The sequence below is a fragment of the Fusarium keratoplasticum genome, chromosome 4 (genome assembly GCF_025433545.1).
Source record: "Fusarium keratoplasticum isolate Fu6.1 chromosome 4, whole genome shotgun sequence".
NCBI lineage: Eukaryota > Fungi > Ascomycota > Sordariomycetes > Hypocreales > Nectriaceae > Fusarium > Fusarium keratoplasticum.
The window spans coordinates 1465065-1480721 of record NC_070532.1 but is presented as its reverse complement, the minus strand read 5'-3'; the positions used below and the strand labels follow the sequence as shown (position 1 = coordinate 1480721).

Sequence of the window (15657 nt, the reverse complement as noted above, 5' to 3'; positions counted from 1 at the left end):
GGGAAGCGCCCCTCCCCGCCAGCTGATGGAGCAGCAAGCAGCAAGAGTCCAAAAGAACGGTGACGGTGGCGGTGGACAATACCTACAGCACAGCACGTAACTTAGGTAGGCGATAAACCTCGTCTCGTCTCGTCCCGCCGCCGGGAGCACCATCTAATCTGGGAAACCGGCACAGCCCTAAACGGTCTCCGTTACGGTTCAGCGCTCGTCTCCAGGCTGTGCAGGGATAGGCCTCCATCTAAAGAGTTCACTCTTGTTGACGCAAGACCTGCTTTTTTGGATCTGACCCGACCGACTGGGCCCCGGCCGTGATGCTCAAGTCTGTTCGCTGTCGTCGGCCAAGCACGGATGAGACGGTTGCGTGACGTGATTCTAGTTCTTGGCCCATGTAATCCAATCCAATCCGTATTCTCTCTTGCAGACAGACTGGTACACAGTCACAGACATACGCATGCGCTCGACTCGTGTTCTGTAGTTCTTCTTGTTGTTGCTTTTTTGCACGTCAAAAATTCAGGCACAACGTCAAATCTCGTCTCAATCTGAATGGTTCCTTAGTTGGCTGCCGTTATAGACAGGGTCGGGCTCAGCTCTACCGATCTACAACTACGAGATTCCCATTTCAGGCCATATACACGCTCCCCCAACGTAGCATCCGTTGAGATTGCGGCTCTTGCTTGCTTTTTGCCAACCTAATTGCCGGTGTCGCGACCGTCGTCTCAAACCTCCGTGTCCGTCTGGTAGCGCCAAGTCCTCAAACTCCACACAGCCGAGACCGCCCCAGGGAGAAATCTTGATCTCTTGACAGAGGCAGAGACAATGCCCCCCGTGGTGGCTTTGTCCTCGCCGCTGGAACACCAACACCCCCATCTTGATCGACTCGCAGATTTTTATTCTGCTGCCTTCTTCAATTGATTGTGAATGTTGCAGAGGGTATCCCAGCAGCAGCGGACGACATTCCCAATTCATCTACAGCACGGGAGACCCGAACGGCACTGCCAACAGTTGCCATAGAGCTGCATCGTGATCCCGGGGACATTCATTCGTATCATGATGCTTCAGGAAGAAGATTTGCATCACCGTCCTATTGCCCTACACCCCCTTCCTGACCCGCACACCCACCCGGTACGCCGGTAACTCGAGGGAAGGGGCCTGTCTGGAAATGACCGTCATCTCATGACAACCTATGAAGATGCAGTGCAACATGGAAAAGCCATCTCGGTTGACAGACATCTACTTCCCCCCCTGTTCACCTGGATAAGACGTCAACTTCCCCCATCCCTGCCCCAGTATGTACGTAGCCCTTCAAGCACGCAGATCCAATCCGTAACCGCTGAATTATGTCTTCTTCGTGCCTGAGATGGACTCTTTCTTGTCTTGCGCGTCTACAACATCAAACCCCTGTCAGGCTGAGTCTGCAAGCTTCCGGCGCGCTGCCCTAGCCGGCGCAACGGCGATCCCGATGCAGCTTGTGGACCAGGGTAGGTTTTTTGCTGGAGTAGTGATGCAAGCGTGCTTGAACAACAACACCAGATAGTCAACACGTATGTAGCTAATATCACATTTCGTCTGGGGCGCAAGCTTCTGCCAGGACGGAGATGGATTCTAAATTTGCAAATTGCGAATTCCGCAGCAACTCTTGGCTCTTGACAAGCATTAACACGTGGATAGATCAAGATGTTGGTCGCCTTGCGCCATCTCCGAAGCCCTCGCTTCTCCAACCAACGACAACAGACCCGAGGAAGGAGAAAAAAAGTCTGAAGCGAAAAGCACGGCCGGAATTGCGCGCCCAGGCGTGGAGAAGCAGGGGATACGTATCAAAAACCTCCAGGTCAAGGGTAGCGGCGTTGGCGTTCACGTTGACTGTTGCGACTCTGAAAGATAAAAAAGATGCAGAAGATGGCTGAAATTTTCCGATAGCCTCCCCGCCCACGGCACGAAGATCATCCCAAATAGGCTAGCATGACGGGCAAGCCGAGAGCTGAATAGGGCTCTACGACATGGTCTCTGACCAATGGGAAACTCTAGAGTGAGACTCAGCCGCTGGCGAAAAGCGGGGTGGTGGAGAGCTAGGGCCATGTGTGGGGCACTCCCGTGGCTTGATCCAGCGGAAGGAAGCTCGGGCCATGCCCCAAAGCAAGTGTGGCTGTGTGGCTTGTGACCGTTTTCGATATTCTGGGTCCGACTTGGAGGGAACGCTTTTCCCATTGTTGATGTGTTTGGGTTACTCGGAACCGTGTGGTTGGGACCTCGAGGGCCGAAAATGGACCAAGCAGTCAAATATCATCCAGGATTTTGGGACCAGAGTTGGGCATGTAAGTGCCTTCCCCAGATAATACTGAGCCACGTATACACACACTCTCACTGTCTCTCTCTAAGTCACATATCCCAAATCTCCACCAACACCTTCACATATCATCTCAAACCCAAATACTTACCCTTCATCTCTTACTTCCCCGTCTCATCTCCGGGCTCCCTCAAAGCCAAGACCCTCGAGCACATACCAGCCATCCTCGAATCTAGCACCAAACTAGAAACCTCCTCCGCGCCCAATGCCACGCGGGCCTCCATCCTGAATAAGGTAGCCCTGCACCGGCACCAATGCAGCCACGCGTGCCCACCAACAGAACAACACCAACACCAGCACCAGCACCAGCGCAACGACCCCCAGATTCGCGACCTGACCTCAGCTTTGAGGCCATGCACACGCCCTATGAGGCGGGCTGTTCTCATGTAGGTCCTCCCCCCTTGTGGCCCGCCTTACCCGCCAATCTGGCACGCTGCGGGAGCCAAGTTCTCAACGCATGGTGTCATCCCTGAGGCTCTTTATCTCCTCCACGTCCCCATCTGAGTCAAGATCCGCCCCCGTGGCATGCTGAACCGGACCTGACCGGCATTGCGTCAAATATCTTGTCCTCCTCTCAGCGTCTCGGAGTGTCTCATCTCTCTGCGTCTCCCTGCAGAATCGTCACATCATGCCATTCAACCCTCGTGGCCAGAGTGGCTGTCCAGTTGACCGCCCATCCCACGCCTTGCATCGTCTTCTGTTCCCAAGTCCCCGTTTCCTTTAGTTCCCGGCTTCCTTCTGACCCGCGGCTGTGGTCCCCGGAACCCGTGCTGCGGTGTCATGTACTTGGACCCAACTTGATCAACACTAAGACACTGCATCTAGAAGCACGCATGCCCCCTTTTGTCCAAGTGTCTGATGACGTGCCGAACGCTGCAAGGGACACACGGCTCAGCCCCGTCCAGTCTGGGGATGATATGTTGCTTCATCATTATTGGTCCAGTGTGCTGACTCCATCACGACTCGTCTCATCATCACGATTCTCAGATTGGGTATCAATTCTGACATGGACTTGCTGATCTTGATTCGTATCGATGATAAGTAGTTTCGTACAGGTAGACTAAATATACCCCAAGAGTCTTTTTCGCCGTGCTGTGTTTTCTCGTCTTCTCATGCTGGGCTTCAAGTAGTAAACAGACGCCCTCCAAAATGGTGTAGAACAAATGGCTCACATCCAACTCGAAATGTAGCCTGACAGGTTTTAAGCATTGGTCATACTGACATCCTCATCAGATCCGGTTTCCTTCCTCATCTGATAAGCCATCATCCCCCACACTAGCTTCAGAGCTTCCAACCGTTGCTTGATATCAAACAGGTCGTACCAGGGGCTCCTCCAGGCCTCCACCTTACCCCAGCTGCGCTTGGACGGGTCTAGCTCGCGAGCTCCATCCAGAGCCTCAAGCAGGCGGTTGGGTACCCTCACTCGAAGGATAGAGACATGGTGAAACAGTGAGCTCACCACAAAGATGTCGTCGTAGTCTGCGCCCTGTCTTCGGCCGATAGCCTCATACTGGGCCTTCTTATCCCAGGTCGAAGATGGAGGTCGCACCATGCGATAGTTGTCATAGATACTCATGTTCTTGCGAGGCTTCTTGGAGACGGGCAAGCCATTCTCATCACTGGGCTTGACGTCTTTGTCACCCTGAACCGAGTCCTTCTCGATCTCGCGTCCAATGGGTCCTCCGGGACCGCCTCCCCAGCGCTTTTCAGTCGTCCACCATTGTCCATCTCCGAACCGCTTCTCCGTTTTGCCTTCGCGTGCGCGGTGTTGCGCCGTGATCAGCGCGGCCACGATTTCTCGCGCAAGGTCCAGAGACTGGGCGGTTTCGGGGTCCGGCACGGTAAAGTCGGTGGTCCCTCTAGCACTGACACTGGCTACTGGTCCATGAACAACACCTGCACGGGCAGCTTCACGGGTGGTTGGACTCTGGAACACAAAGAGACAGCCAGAGGGGCAGTAGGTCTTGCGAGAAGGTGTTCCTTCAGGCGAGCTCAAGTGAAGACGTGGCTCGGTTCGCGATGGTGAGACGTTGCAGCCAAAGTCATAGGCAACAAGCTTGATGAATGCCGTCATAAGGTTGTTGCGGTAGTCAGGGGGCATACTAGAGCCAGAACTGGTCCGGTAATAGGAGGGCCCGGTATCCTCCTTGGGGGTCACTTGTTTCGCATCACCCGAGCTCGCCGCTCCGTCAGTGACCTCCGGGGAGGCTTCAGGAGATGGCGGCAGTGCAGGAGGCTGGGTAGGGTCGTCCCAAAAGGAGGTGAAGGCTTCAAGACAGCGGAAGAACTCGTATGCATTTCCCAGGCGAGCCTGCTGCTTTCCCTTGGGCACAGGTAGTCTCCGCACAGTTCGAAAAGCGTCTTCGTTGATGCTCGACAACTCCTTTTTGCGCTCAAGATAAACCTGACACCCAGGAGAGAGGTTGCCGTTCCTGATAGGTCTGCGAGTAGATGCATTCTTGTCCCGAGCCTCATCAAGAGAGAGTCTATCCCACTCATCGAAATCGGGGATATACGAAGGGTCGGGCACCAGGTCGGCGGGTTTCGCGTCGAGGTTCAGGTTAAGTCCAATGGCGGAAAAGCCATGGGCGCCGAGAGCGGCAGTTGTTCGACCCGTGTTCTGAAGCAGGGAAGAGAGAGCCGAGGCGGCGTCGACGGGGTCGTCATCGTGGGCGAAGGGCTGAAAGCGAGGGAGAGTGACGGGCGTAGGAGGTGGAACGTCCTTTGGATCTATCTTATTCTTTGACGGGATACCGGCTGACACGAGTTTAGCCAGGGTCTATCAAGGTGGAGGCACAAGGTAAAGAAAGTGTGGGGGAGGGGTAGACGACAAAACAGGGCGAAGCTTGGTGGAGGTGAAGTGAGGGGGGAATGCGGTGTTTTGGGAGCATGGCACGGTCAAGAGAATCGTGGCGAGGTGAAAATCGCAAGAATTGAGAAAATGTCAAAGGTGAGAGGATCAATGAGGAAGAGGAAGCTATTCACTGCTTACCAAAGGAGGCGAAGTTGCCAAACATGGCTGCGGATGGAAGTAGTGGCGCTGCTAACGATGTAAGGTACCGCAGCAGCAGATGCTAAGCAAACACAATGAACGACGTCGGCGTCAGTGAGAGACGGGGCCACAGCCAAGCCAAGGTACCACGAGGCACAACGAGACACACAGTGGTCGGAGAATACTCGTCAGGAGCTGGAGCTATTGGGAGGGAGGCTTAGACGTGTAGAGGGCCTCAAGGTGCGCCAGACAGAGCTCGTTCGTTGATTGATGCGTGGGAGGGAGAGAGAGTCAAGCGGGGGAAGAGGTCAGGTTGGAGCACGCCGTGCAGCAGCCCGTGAAGTGATGGGGCAGCGATAAGACGGTGTAGATAGCAGTATTCGACAGGTAAAGATACAGAGACTATGCCTGCAGAAAGGACAAGGGAAACGGCCGTCCAACGATTCCAAACAGACACAAAGTGATGCCAGAAGCTCAATCGAACAACGGCATTGAGTGGATGGATGAGATGGGAGGGAGGGGGGAGCTCTCAAGTTCGCTCGGTCGTTCTGTGGCGGTCGGTCAAGTCGGTCCACGCGGGAGCAGCCGCGGGGTTGGGAGGAGAGACAGCAAAGGCAAGGCAAGGCAAGCGAGCAACCAACAGAGTCGCAGCGGAGACGGGCGAGTCAAGGATGGAGCTCTTGATTGATTGATGGTTGATGAGTGGATGGATCGAGGTGATGGAGTGATGGAGTGGAGGCCATGATGTGCAAGGTACCTGAAGCCACGCCGCTTTTAGGTAGCGGACCTCCACTATCAAGACAAGCGTCGCTGTTCGGTGAGCTCTAATTGGGTGGCGGTCGGTTGCATAAATCCAGGGTTCACAAGTCGACATGGATAGCTTCGCATTTGCAACACCTATGTGCACTTGAAGCGTTTTCTCGTTTGCAACTTCAATTGAGCTGTCAACTGTAGTCATAGATAGAAGCCGTTTGAAGGCGGCTGCATATAGGGAGGTGAACACGCAAACACCCGACTGTGTCACGTGAATCAGGTTCAGGTGTTGCGTTAATTGAACGGCCTTGCATAGAAATGGAGAGAGCACCAAGACCACACAAAAGAGAAGATAATCTCTTCTCAGCTTTCCCCCGAGACTATTTCACTGTCGCCCAATATTCTCTCATCATCATTCCCGGAACCTCCCACTGGTCCAAGCAGAAGCCATGGGTCAACAGTTGTCGATCCATCATTACCGCTTTCTCTCCTTTGACAAAGGCCTCGTCTCTACTCTTGATGAAAACCTTCCACCCTTTCCAAGAATTTCCCGCAGACGCCGTCCTCCCGAAGCTTCAGCCGGCTTGCTAGATCGCCTCCCAGCCGAGCTTCTCCATCAGACCCTCACGCATCTCGATATCCGGAGCTTGATCGACTTCAGGCTCACCAACAGAAGAGCCGCCGAGATGGTCGACTGCCTCCCCCAATTCAGAGCCGTTTCCGCACATGCGCGAAATTCATTGCGAGGTACCCTTGCCATTGGAACTGGCCGCTGGATAACATGCGCGACTCTCTACGAGAAACTCTGCACATCCAAGTGCGACTGTTGTGGTGGCCAGGGCGGATACCTCTACCTCGTCACTTGCAAACGAGTCTGTTTCCGGTGCTTGTCGTTGAGCAAATCCTATCACCCACTACCCTTAGGCACGGCCGCCTCTACCCTAGACTTGGACGTGTCTATACTGCGTACACTTCCCAATATGACGGCTCTTCCAGGCATCTATGCACCAAAAGAAACAATTACTGAACCCCTTGTACTGGTTGACTTCGACTCTGCCGCAGCTGCCGGCATCCGAGTTCATGGGAGCCGTGAAAACATGGTTCATCATGAAGACCTCCGAGACCACCTTGTGCTATTGGGTCTCAATCGCGGCTTCGTTGCTGGGGGCGTCGGGTCAGCGGCATTTGCGGCCGCCTCTCGCGTTCCGTGGTTCAACAAGAAGACCCGGAAGTTCGAAAACCTGTCATTCTGTGATGATTGCCTACAGCATCCCGAGATATCTGACTGGATGCCACGGTCCAGCTGGCGATTACAATACACGGAGGAGTCTCTTGCAGACCATCGGAAGACCTGCAGATTCCAAGGACTCAGGCTTCGGTCTGGAACTCTTATACAGAGACGCTAGGTCAAGGATGTGAGTGAATATCTCAAGAGAGCTGTAAGCAGGCGGACTAATTCTCGGAGAAGGGCAGTACCGTTTACTTGATTTTAATACGGTCCCTTGGAGTTTGGAATGGCTGGGCTGGTATTGCGACTTGCGAGGCAAGGGGATGGATGTCCAAAGCAAGGCGTTAAGGTGGTCTACCTAGGCAGATTTCTCCTGATCTCGAGGAGAATGAAATTGGATCCCAACTTGTGAACTATAAGCCATGATACTTGGTTTGAATTGATTATGTCCAAGTATGAACAAATTTGCGAGAATTGCTTCACCAGCATGAACAGAGTGCTGCCGACAAGTGGCAAGTGTCTTTCACTTCACCCACACGTTGTAATAGAGCCACGGGCCATGTAACCTCTAGACATTTAATTCCCACCCCACTCTAGTCATACATCTAGCTTCAGGTTGTAGTTATTTACTTAGCAATATGTTTCGTTATGATTCAGGGTGGCATTGCCTTGAATACACTCGCACGCGCCTACCCTAGACCTCCCGTGATGCCGTGATGTGCGGTTGTCACAAAGCTCATGGATGGGAACTTGTTGAGTAACAGAGCTAAATATTTGACTAAATTGATTCAATTGCGTATATCGGCGATCAGGTGTTATGGGGTTCATTGGCGCTACTTGGTTGCTTGGTTAGGGGCTGATTACGACTTCCTTAGAATAGTGCAAACACCCATTTGTGTCCAGTAAACAAATGCGCGGCAATCTGGGAAACTCGTTGCAATCATGGTTTAGGAAAATACATGGCATCAAATATACAAGTGCCAAAAGCAAGAGATGCTAGATGCTGGAGCTTGGAAGGAGGGGATCGGCAGAGAAAGGGCAGAAGAAAGGGGGTTTAACTTGGAGGACAGATATAACCCTCGCATCTCAAAGGGGCCAGAAATATTCCGAATAGGGCCCACAGCGGAAGAAAGTATGGATGACACCCTGGAGACAAGTGGTGGTGTTGACGTTGCATGCTGCAAAGTTGGGCCAACATCCCTCGGTCCCTCGGCTTGATGTTGAGCCTGAACACAACCCTCGTGATTTTAAGTCTACAAAAACGATTTTTAGATTTGATCACGATGGGTCCATACTTCTCCTCTGTGATTGACGTATTCCTTTTGGTGCGGTTTCAGAAACGTGAAGTGTCAGAAGGACATCCCGTTCATCAGATACTGCGATAATCTGCACCACAATGGATATAGGGACAGAATAGGGGCACTAGTTGTGTACAGGACGGAAAAATTATTGTGATCAGCGAGAATACGGTATTCCGAGAATGTGATAGATTGGCCAATGCTAAGTTGAACTGCTTATGTGTGCCCCTTGTATCGCTCATTCAACTTACACTCGGCTCATAGTCATTACCACACATTTCGGGAAACGGGGCCAAAGTGCTCACTCCCAATGTTAAATCACTCATCCTACGCCATCCTCGATGAGATGGAAACACTGATGACGTACTCAAACAGCATGTTTTAGAGAAACTTGTCACAGGTGTTGGATAATTCGTCAACTTGGCTGACATGGACTTGGCCCACCCTACAACACCAATTGCGTTTGTCAAGTCAGTTTCAGTGCCATCTCGAATTCATGCGCTCCCATGCCTCATCACGTGGAACTAAGACCGAGGCGAGAAGCGCAAAAGTTTGCGTTTCGTTAATCGTACGCAGGATGGCCGTGGTTAACAACAGATTTAAGTTTAGCTGGTGAGTTGTGGCGACATGTGGACCGGGATGACAGGGGGACCAGGCCAGGAACAAGGGTGAAGCCGGAGGGGACGCTCGAGCGGATGAACTGATGTGAGCCAGGATGCAGGGAGGAGCATGATGGAGAGGGGAGGGGCAGTGGCATAAGGATTCAATGCAAGATGGATGAAGTCTTATGAAGGTTAATCAATCTGGCGGGAGTGAGGCAGAGATGAGGATCTTGATGGCTGTTGATAATAGGCTGAGCCGATACGGTCCAAGAGGAGGATTTCTTGGTACATCAAGATGAATCACGAGTAATTTCGGGCAAGGACGGAAGTGAGTAAATGTCTTAGAAGACGATAAAGAAGCACAACTGTTTATGTTGCTGATGCTAATGCCGGCCAAGCTCCCGAAGAGGAGTGTTTTTCAGGTACGGCATGCAGGTACGCGACAAGCGAAATGGGAGACGAGATTTTTTCCACCTGAACTGCCCGTCATCACTCTGTTCTAGTGCGCGGAAGAACAAGAAGACAGTGTTTTGTTTCGTGGGATATTTTTCCGTCTGTCGTTCTAGCGGGTCTATCTTTGGTGTTTCTCAGGACCACCAACCATTATGCCCATGGGTTAAGCCTCCATCCCCAGCTTGGCAGGTACGTACCTCCTGCCTACCGTGAGCGCGCAGCTAGAGCGTGTCAGTCGTCTCAGGTGGCTGACGGCAGCGCCTCCCAAGAAGGAAAAGGCAGGCACAAACAGAGAAGGCACCAATAACGGTTGCCCCACCCTGCAGGTGCCTACGGTAGGCGCTGGGTCTCTCCCTCAGGTTCTGGTCGGGTCTTGACTCTCTCTTTTTTTCCATCAACAACAACTTTGGGCGTATAAGGGGCCAACCATCATCACCGTAACCGTTCCCGGTCGCATCACCGAGACCATACGTACATATTCAGCTGTAGCGCTTAGAAAGAAGAAATGCGAGAGACGGACAGAGACAGCGGATCCTCCTCTGATATCGTCCACCGTCGCAGATATCGACATGGTCGTCATACATGTTTCCCTTCAGCAGCAACAGCTACAGCTTCGCCTCGCCTCCTCCGTGACAAACATGACCACCTTCTGGCTTCCGTCCCAGGAGTCTGGGATCGCTAACCTAGCTCTTCGAGGCATGGCCCCTCGGTTACTAGTCCCAAGCAAGCATGGGCGACAACGTGGGGACGGCATCGTGCTTCAGATCTGTCGCAGGACAGGGAACTACCCCTTGCCTCTCACCAAAGCTCCCCTTGCTTGTCGACCCCTGCTCCACGCCACCCGGAGAGCTTTTCTGTGGTAGCTCCCGTCCGGCTTGTCGCCCGATGCCGCCTCTCGTTCTACTTGGAGTCAGGTAAAACGCTGGAATGGCATAGCCCCCCCTTTGGGTTGCGTTGCTCGTTGTTTAGGGTGCCATCCCCCCTCAAGTCGACCTCAGCGACGTTTCACTCTCTCATTCTCTCTCTTTGTCTGTCTCTCCCTCTGTTTGTGTTTCTTCTCCGTGTCTCTGTCTCTGTCTCTCCTTGTATCTTTGTTTTGCGTTCTCTCTCTACAATTTCTCTTGCTGTCTCTCACTCACCCAGTCTTTCCTTGTTACGGCTCTCACTCTCTCGTCGAGTCGTCATCGTACCTATTCTCTCTCATTCGCATCGAAACTCGACAGGTGACAGGATCATCCACCTATATGAAGATCTAAAGAGCGAGGTGGCCATCGAGGCCCTATGTCAATTTCTGCTCATCCTGCAACTGTCCAACTTCGTTTCGTGCTAGACTAGGCTTCTGGCACTTTCTCACACTCCGCGACTGGCATCGCGAATATTCTTTCTGGTCGATCATGTTAGGCCTCCGGGCTGGAACTGTGTTGAACTTCATCCTTGGAAGGCAGTATGCCGGCATACCACAACAGATCGACGTTACCGAAACCGCTTCACTTGTCGAAAGGGCCCCGGCGGTCATCACCGAGACCGTCATGGAGTCCTTGACCGTTGTTGTCCCAAAGACAACAACCGTACAGGTTACTTACCATGTTCCAATTAATGCATCGACGAGCGCCACGGCCGACCCGAGCGTCACCCTGCCATTTGCTTCAACAGCGATACTTAACGCCACATCCTCCACTTTTGATCCCGCGCAGGATACCCCTCTCTTCGCCATCAACCCATCGTTGATCCTCTCCGAGAGTCAGGAGAGTGTGCCAGTTCCCACTACTGCGGTTGAAGGAGATTTGCCCGGGACGAGTGACGCAAACGAGACAGCGGCCCCTGTTGAGACCGCAACCACCGAGGAGGCTTCTGCTGAGCCCACTGCTGAGCCAACCTCCGAGCCAACTTCTGAACAGGCTTCTGAACCGATTCCTGAAGTGACTTCCGAAGCGGCACCCACGGAGACACCAGAAGAGGCTCGGTTGGTGAGCGGACAGGACTCTACCTCGTCCGAGGTTCTCCTCTTCGACACCGCGTCGTTGACTTTCACGGGCCCTCCTGGCCGATCCACAACTCTTCAGACTAGATCGGGGACTACGACTGCCGCCTCTGCTCCCGGATCGACTCAATCTTCTGATGGGTTTACCCCTGATGACAGTGAGACGGGCATCACTGACCCCCGACCATCGTACACTACGGCAACCCTGCCTGGTGGTCTCATCACGACTATTGGACTCGACGCGACGGCTGGCAATGATCAAGCCTCAGAGACCGGTGGTGCTGACGTTATCAGCAAGGAGTCCAATGACACTGCTACCACGCCCGTCGTTGTGGGCAGTGTTGTCGGATCTGTGATGGGATTGTCCATGCTGGTGTTCCTCTTCTGGTTCTTGAGACGACGTACAACAAGACGCCGCAGGAGCACACTTTTGACTCCTCTCGGCATTCCCCCGGGCGCGCCTGGTGGCATGGGTGGCGAGAAGTACGAGATTGACAACAACTCCCTGGGTCCTACCCCTCGATCCACCAAGCTTGCGGCCGCTGTGACGGCAAATGCAAAGAAGTTTGGACATAAAATTAGGCTGTCAATGAACGGTTCTCCCGGTGTCAACATGAACCGAGGAAACTCGCAGTTCCTCGACTCTAACCCATCCCACAGCCGAAGCGCATCCGTGGGACCCTACCCCAGCAGCCGAGGAGACTCGTCCCAGGGACACCAAGGATGGTGGTCGCGACTTATCCTTGAGTCTAGCGCCGAGAACCTTGAGGCCCAGGAGATTTCGGAGAAGGAGCGTGGGACGACACGAACACCGAGCCCGAACCCCTTTTCGGATGCCAACACCATGGCTGCCGTTCCTCCAGCCAACCCCTTTGCTAGTGCTCGAGACTCTCTGATGCCTTCTCCGTTGGCTCCTGGACGTTCGCCGCCTCAGCGACCACCTCGCCCGGAAGATCCATTCTCGGATTCGAACTCGGTTGCGCCTCTTGCTCCTACCCACCTGCCACCGGCCACATATGTGACGGATGTGCGGAGATCCAGGGGCCCTTCGATGGCGCGCAACCTTACACCTCCTGGGCCGAATGGGTCACCCAACCTCGAGCTTCCCACCTCCCGCGAGGTGTGGCGCGACAACATCCACTCGAACCCCTTCGACTTGGAGCTTGATGGACGACATGTGCCCAGCGTCAGCAACATTCATCCCCTGCCGCCGCGGTACACAGCTGCCAGCTCCTTCTACGGCACGCAAAAACGGGCTACAACACACTCTCGCGCCGAGAGCTTCACCTCGCGATACACCAGCGGAGTGAGCATGCTCGACGAGTGGCCCGTTCCGCCTACCGACTCGAGATATAGCGGAGCGGGCTACCCGCCCTACCGACACTCTCGAAGCGAGAGCGACAGCGTCCTGGGCCGCCAAAGCGTGGGCCAGGCAATCTAAGCCTTGGCTGAGCATGCCACATCATGCGGGGCGAGTTTTCATTTCGTTGTTGTCTCGACGCGGGGATAAGCGTGACGGTTCTCGGAGGGTGTCACTCGCCTGCTGCATAGAAAAGAAAAGTTGGGGAAGATACCTATTTAGATGGATACCAAAACAGGGTTGATATTTGGCATTGGATGTCAGCGTTTGTGCTTACGATACCACAGAACTACGTTTTCTTTTTTGCCTAGAACAAGGCACATTTGTACATGTTGCTATGGAAGGAAGTGACGAAGTCCATTAGAAGAACTTTGTGTGCATTGCTATGCCCCGTCGAGAATTTAATGATAGAGCGTATTAATGCAGATGTTTGTGCCCCGAATTGGATCTGTGCATACTTTGGTGATTGTCAAGTGTTTCGAATTGATTGGCTTGGTAGTGTTGATCAAGATCTGGTAGTGTTGTATTGGTTTCCAGGTAAGCTGTTCCCATCACATGAAGCCAGCTCTTGTATCCATATAGGGATGTCTGTCTAAACCGTTATTCCATCTCCCAATGGCCGACACATGGGCATGTACAGTGAAGACGGGTACGTGGCCTTCTCCTGAGATATGGCCCATTTGGTAAAAGCAAGTCACGGGGGAAGACGAGAATATCAACATGGGTTATCATAATGGCTCTACATATAGGGGGGATCCTTGACCAAGTGCCCTAGGAATCTAGACCAGTCGAATCCAGGGGCGAGAGTCATTAATACCTATAGTCATTATTGCCAAGTCATAAATGGAGAGGTTAGTTGGAATCGAGAAGTGCGTGGTCATAAAATGGACAGGTTTCTTGACATGGAATGAAGAGAATTCTCGGCCGATGCTTAGACACTGGCAAGCAAAGTTGCCAATACCCCCCAGTTCTTTGACTTTAATTATCCTTGACTCACCTTTCCGTCGTGGATCCCTCAGGTGACTCTCACCGGAAGCTTGTTTCTGCCGCAGTAGTTGGTACTGTTCGTCATGTCCACCACTGTTGGCTCTCCCCTATGACAGGCTACCCGTCAGTCTTGGTAAGGAGGCATCGCACCAAGTCAAATAGCCTGTGAGGGAGGGTAATGATAAAACATGTGAAAAATACATCAAGAACTTGCCGATTGACTCATGGCCGAAGAGAGCTTTGGGGGAAAGGGTAAAAGAAAACACAGCTTCAGTGTAAGAATAAAGTTCTGGACAGCCATTGGAGAAGCAACATGTACCGAAGATGAATGCCTATAATAAGCCCCTTTTTGTTACATCGGATTCATCACTATCTATGTCTGCCTTTCTTCAACCTCCTTGGCCAACTACTGATACCACCAGGACGAATATCCAGTATGAATCAGATGCCTCTCAGTTTTATTCTTCAGAGAAAGAGACTAATAGCCACATAGCTCTCTTTGTTCATCATGGAACCTTCTTCCCAACCAAAACCCCCTCCGGTCTAGACCTCCAGATACCGGGCCGCGTCTCCTATGCTCCGCCCTCTGCAGCTGGAGTCTGCTCATTATACCCTACCCGATATCCTCAAAACTCATAAAGAGTCGTTCATCGCCAAGGCTAAAAATGTACTGGAGCGCTACGGTCTTGTGGAAGGGGACAACACGACGGTGGACCTCCTACACCGTCAAGGATGCTCCTTTAGGACGGGGGCTGTCGCCACACTTTACATAACTACGCCGTGGAAGAAAGACACTTCTGATCTATGGCCACGTGCTGTCGAGGATATAAAAACACATGTGGATGGTATCATAGAGGGCCGTGACGGAATCGACCTCCACGTCGAGATGATGGCCCCGGAGCGCTTCCTACCCAAGTACATGGGGCCGGCCACTGGCCATCCACGGCTCACTGAGGATGAATGGGACTCGGTCAGTACAATGGTTGAGGAGACCCTTGAATCGCACGAGGCAACCAAGGATCACTGCGTAACCATTTCCCTTTTCAGACTTGGGTATTCAGAGAGGATGGAGGAGAACCCCATTACTATATACATCTCCCTCTCGTATGAGTCTGATGAGATGTGGTGGGAGGAGGTTATTGTTAAGATTGAGAATGAACTCCACGGGAGGGATCTAGACTTTGTTAAAGTTCATATTGAGCATAATGTTGGATGGGGACTGGGATGGGGCGAGGAGTTTGGTAATGCTTACCTCCAAGACAAGTACTGAGAATAGGGGCTAACACTGAACAGACTAACAATTCGCTGGCGTAGACGCACGATACCACTGTCGTCATATGGTCTACAAATCGGGGACCTTTGGCCTTGGGAAACTCGTAAAGGCTACGGGTTTACCTATGCCATACGCGCGTTTGAAGGGATGAAGAAGTGAAATTATCTAATGGGGTCAGATGGATAAGTACCTATGTGCTTAGAAGCACCTAGGCAAGCCGTCATTTTGACATGCATCTATTCCTTGTCTATCAGGCATTGCGACCCAGGTAGTGTCCTTATCCCATAGCCTACGAGTCATCTAAACCCTTCTCCAACCTTTGTTTGCACCAACCCCATCATTACCTTTCCCACCTCCCATCCTTAGTACGAAAGATAGGTCTTCTA

General features: G+C 52.7%; 3 protein-coding genes across 3 annotated transcripts; 2 read left to right on the top strand and 1 right to left on the bottom strand.

Annotated features, from left to right (window-relative positions):
* Positions 1-3545: 3545 nt before the first annotated feature.
* On the bottom strand, positions 3546-5361 carry NCS57_00553600 (uncharacterized protein; the record flags this gene model as incomplete). The annotated part of the gene is made up of 2 exons (XM_053055455.1): positions 3546-5101; positions 5337-5361. 2 exons carry the CDS (start codon positions 5359-5361, stop codon positions 3546-3548), a joined length of 1581 nt encoding a protein of 526 aa, XP_052914410.1.
* A 5703-nt stretch (positions 5362-11064) lies between these two features.
* Positions 11065-13092, top strand: NCS57_00553500 (uncharacterized protein; the record flags this gene model as incomplete). The annotated part of the gene is made up of 1 exon (XM_053055454.1): positions 11065-13092. One exon carries the CDS (start codon positions 11065-11067, stop codon positions 13090-13092), a length of 2028 nt encoding a protein of 675 aa, XP_052914409.1.
* A 1480-nt stretch (positions 13093-14572) lies between these two features.
* On the top strand, positions 14573-15268 carry NCS57_00553400 (uncharacterized protein; the record flags this gene model as incomplete). Its single annotated transcript, XM_053055453.1, has 1 exon — positions 14573-15268. One exon carries the CDS (start codon positions 14573-14575, stop codon positions 15266-15268), a length of 696 nt encoding a protein of 231 aa, XP_052914408.1.
* Between the last annotated feature and the right edge of the window lie 389 nt (positions 15269-15657).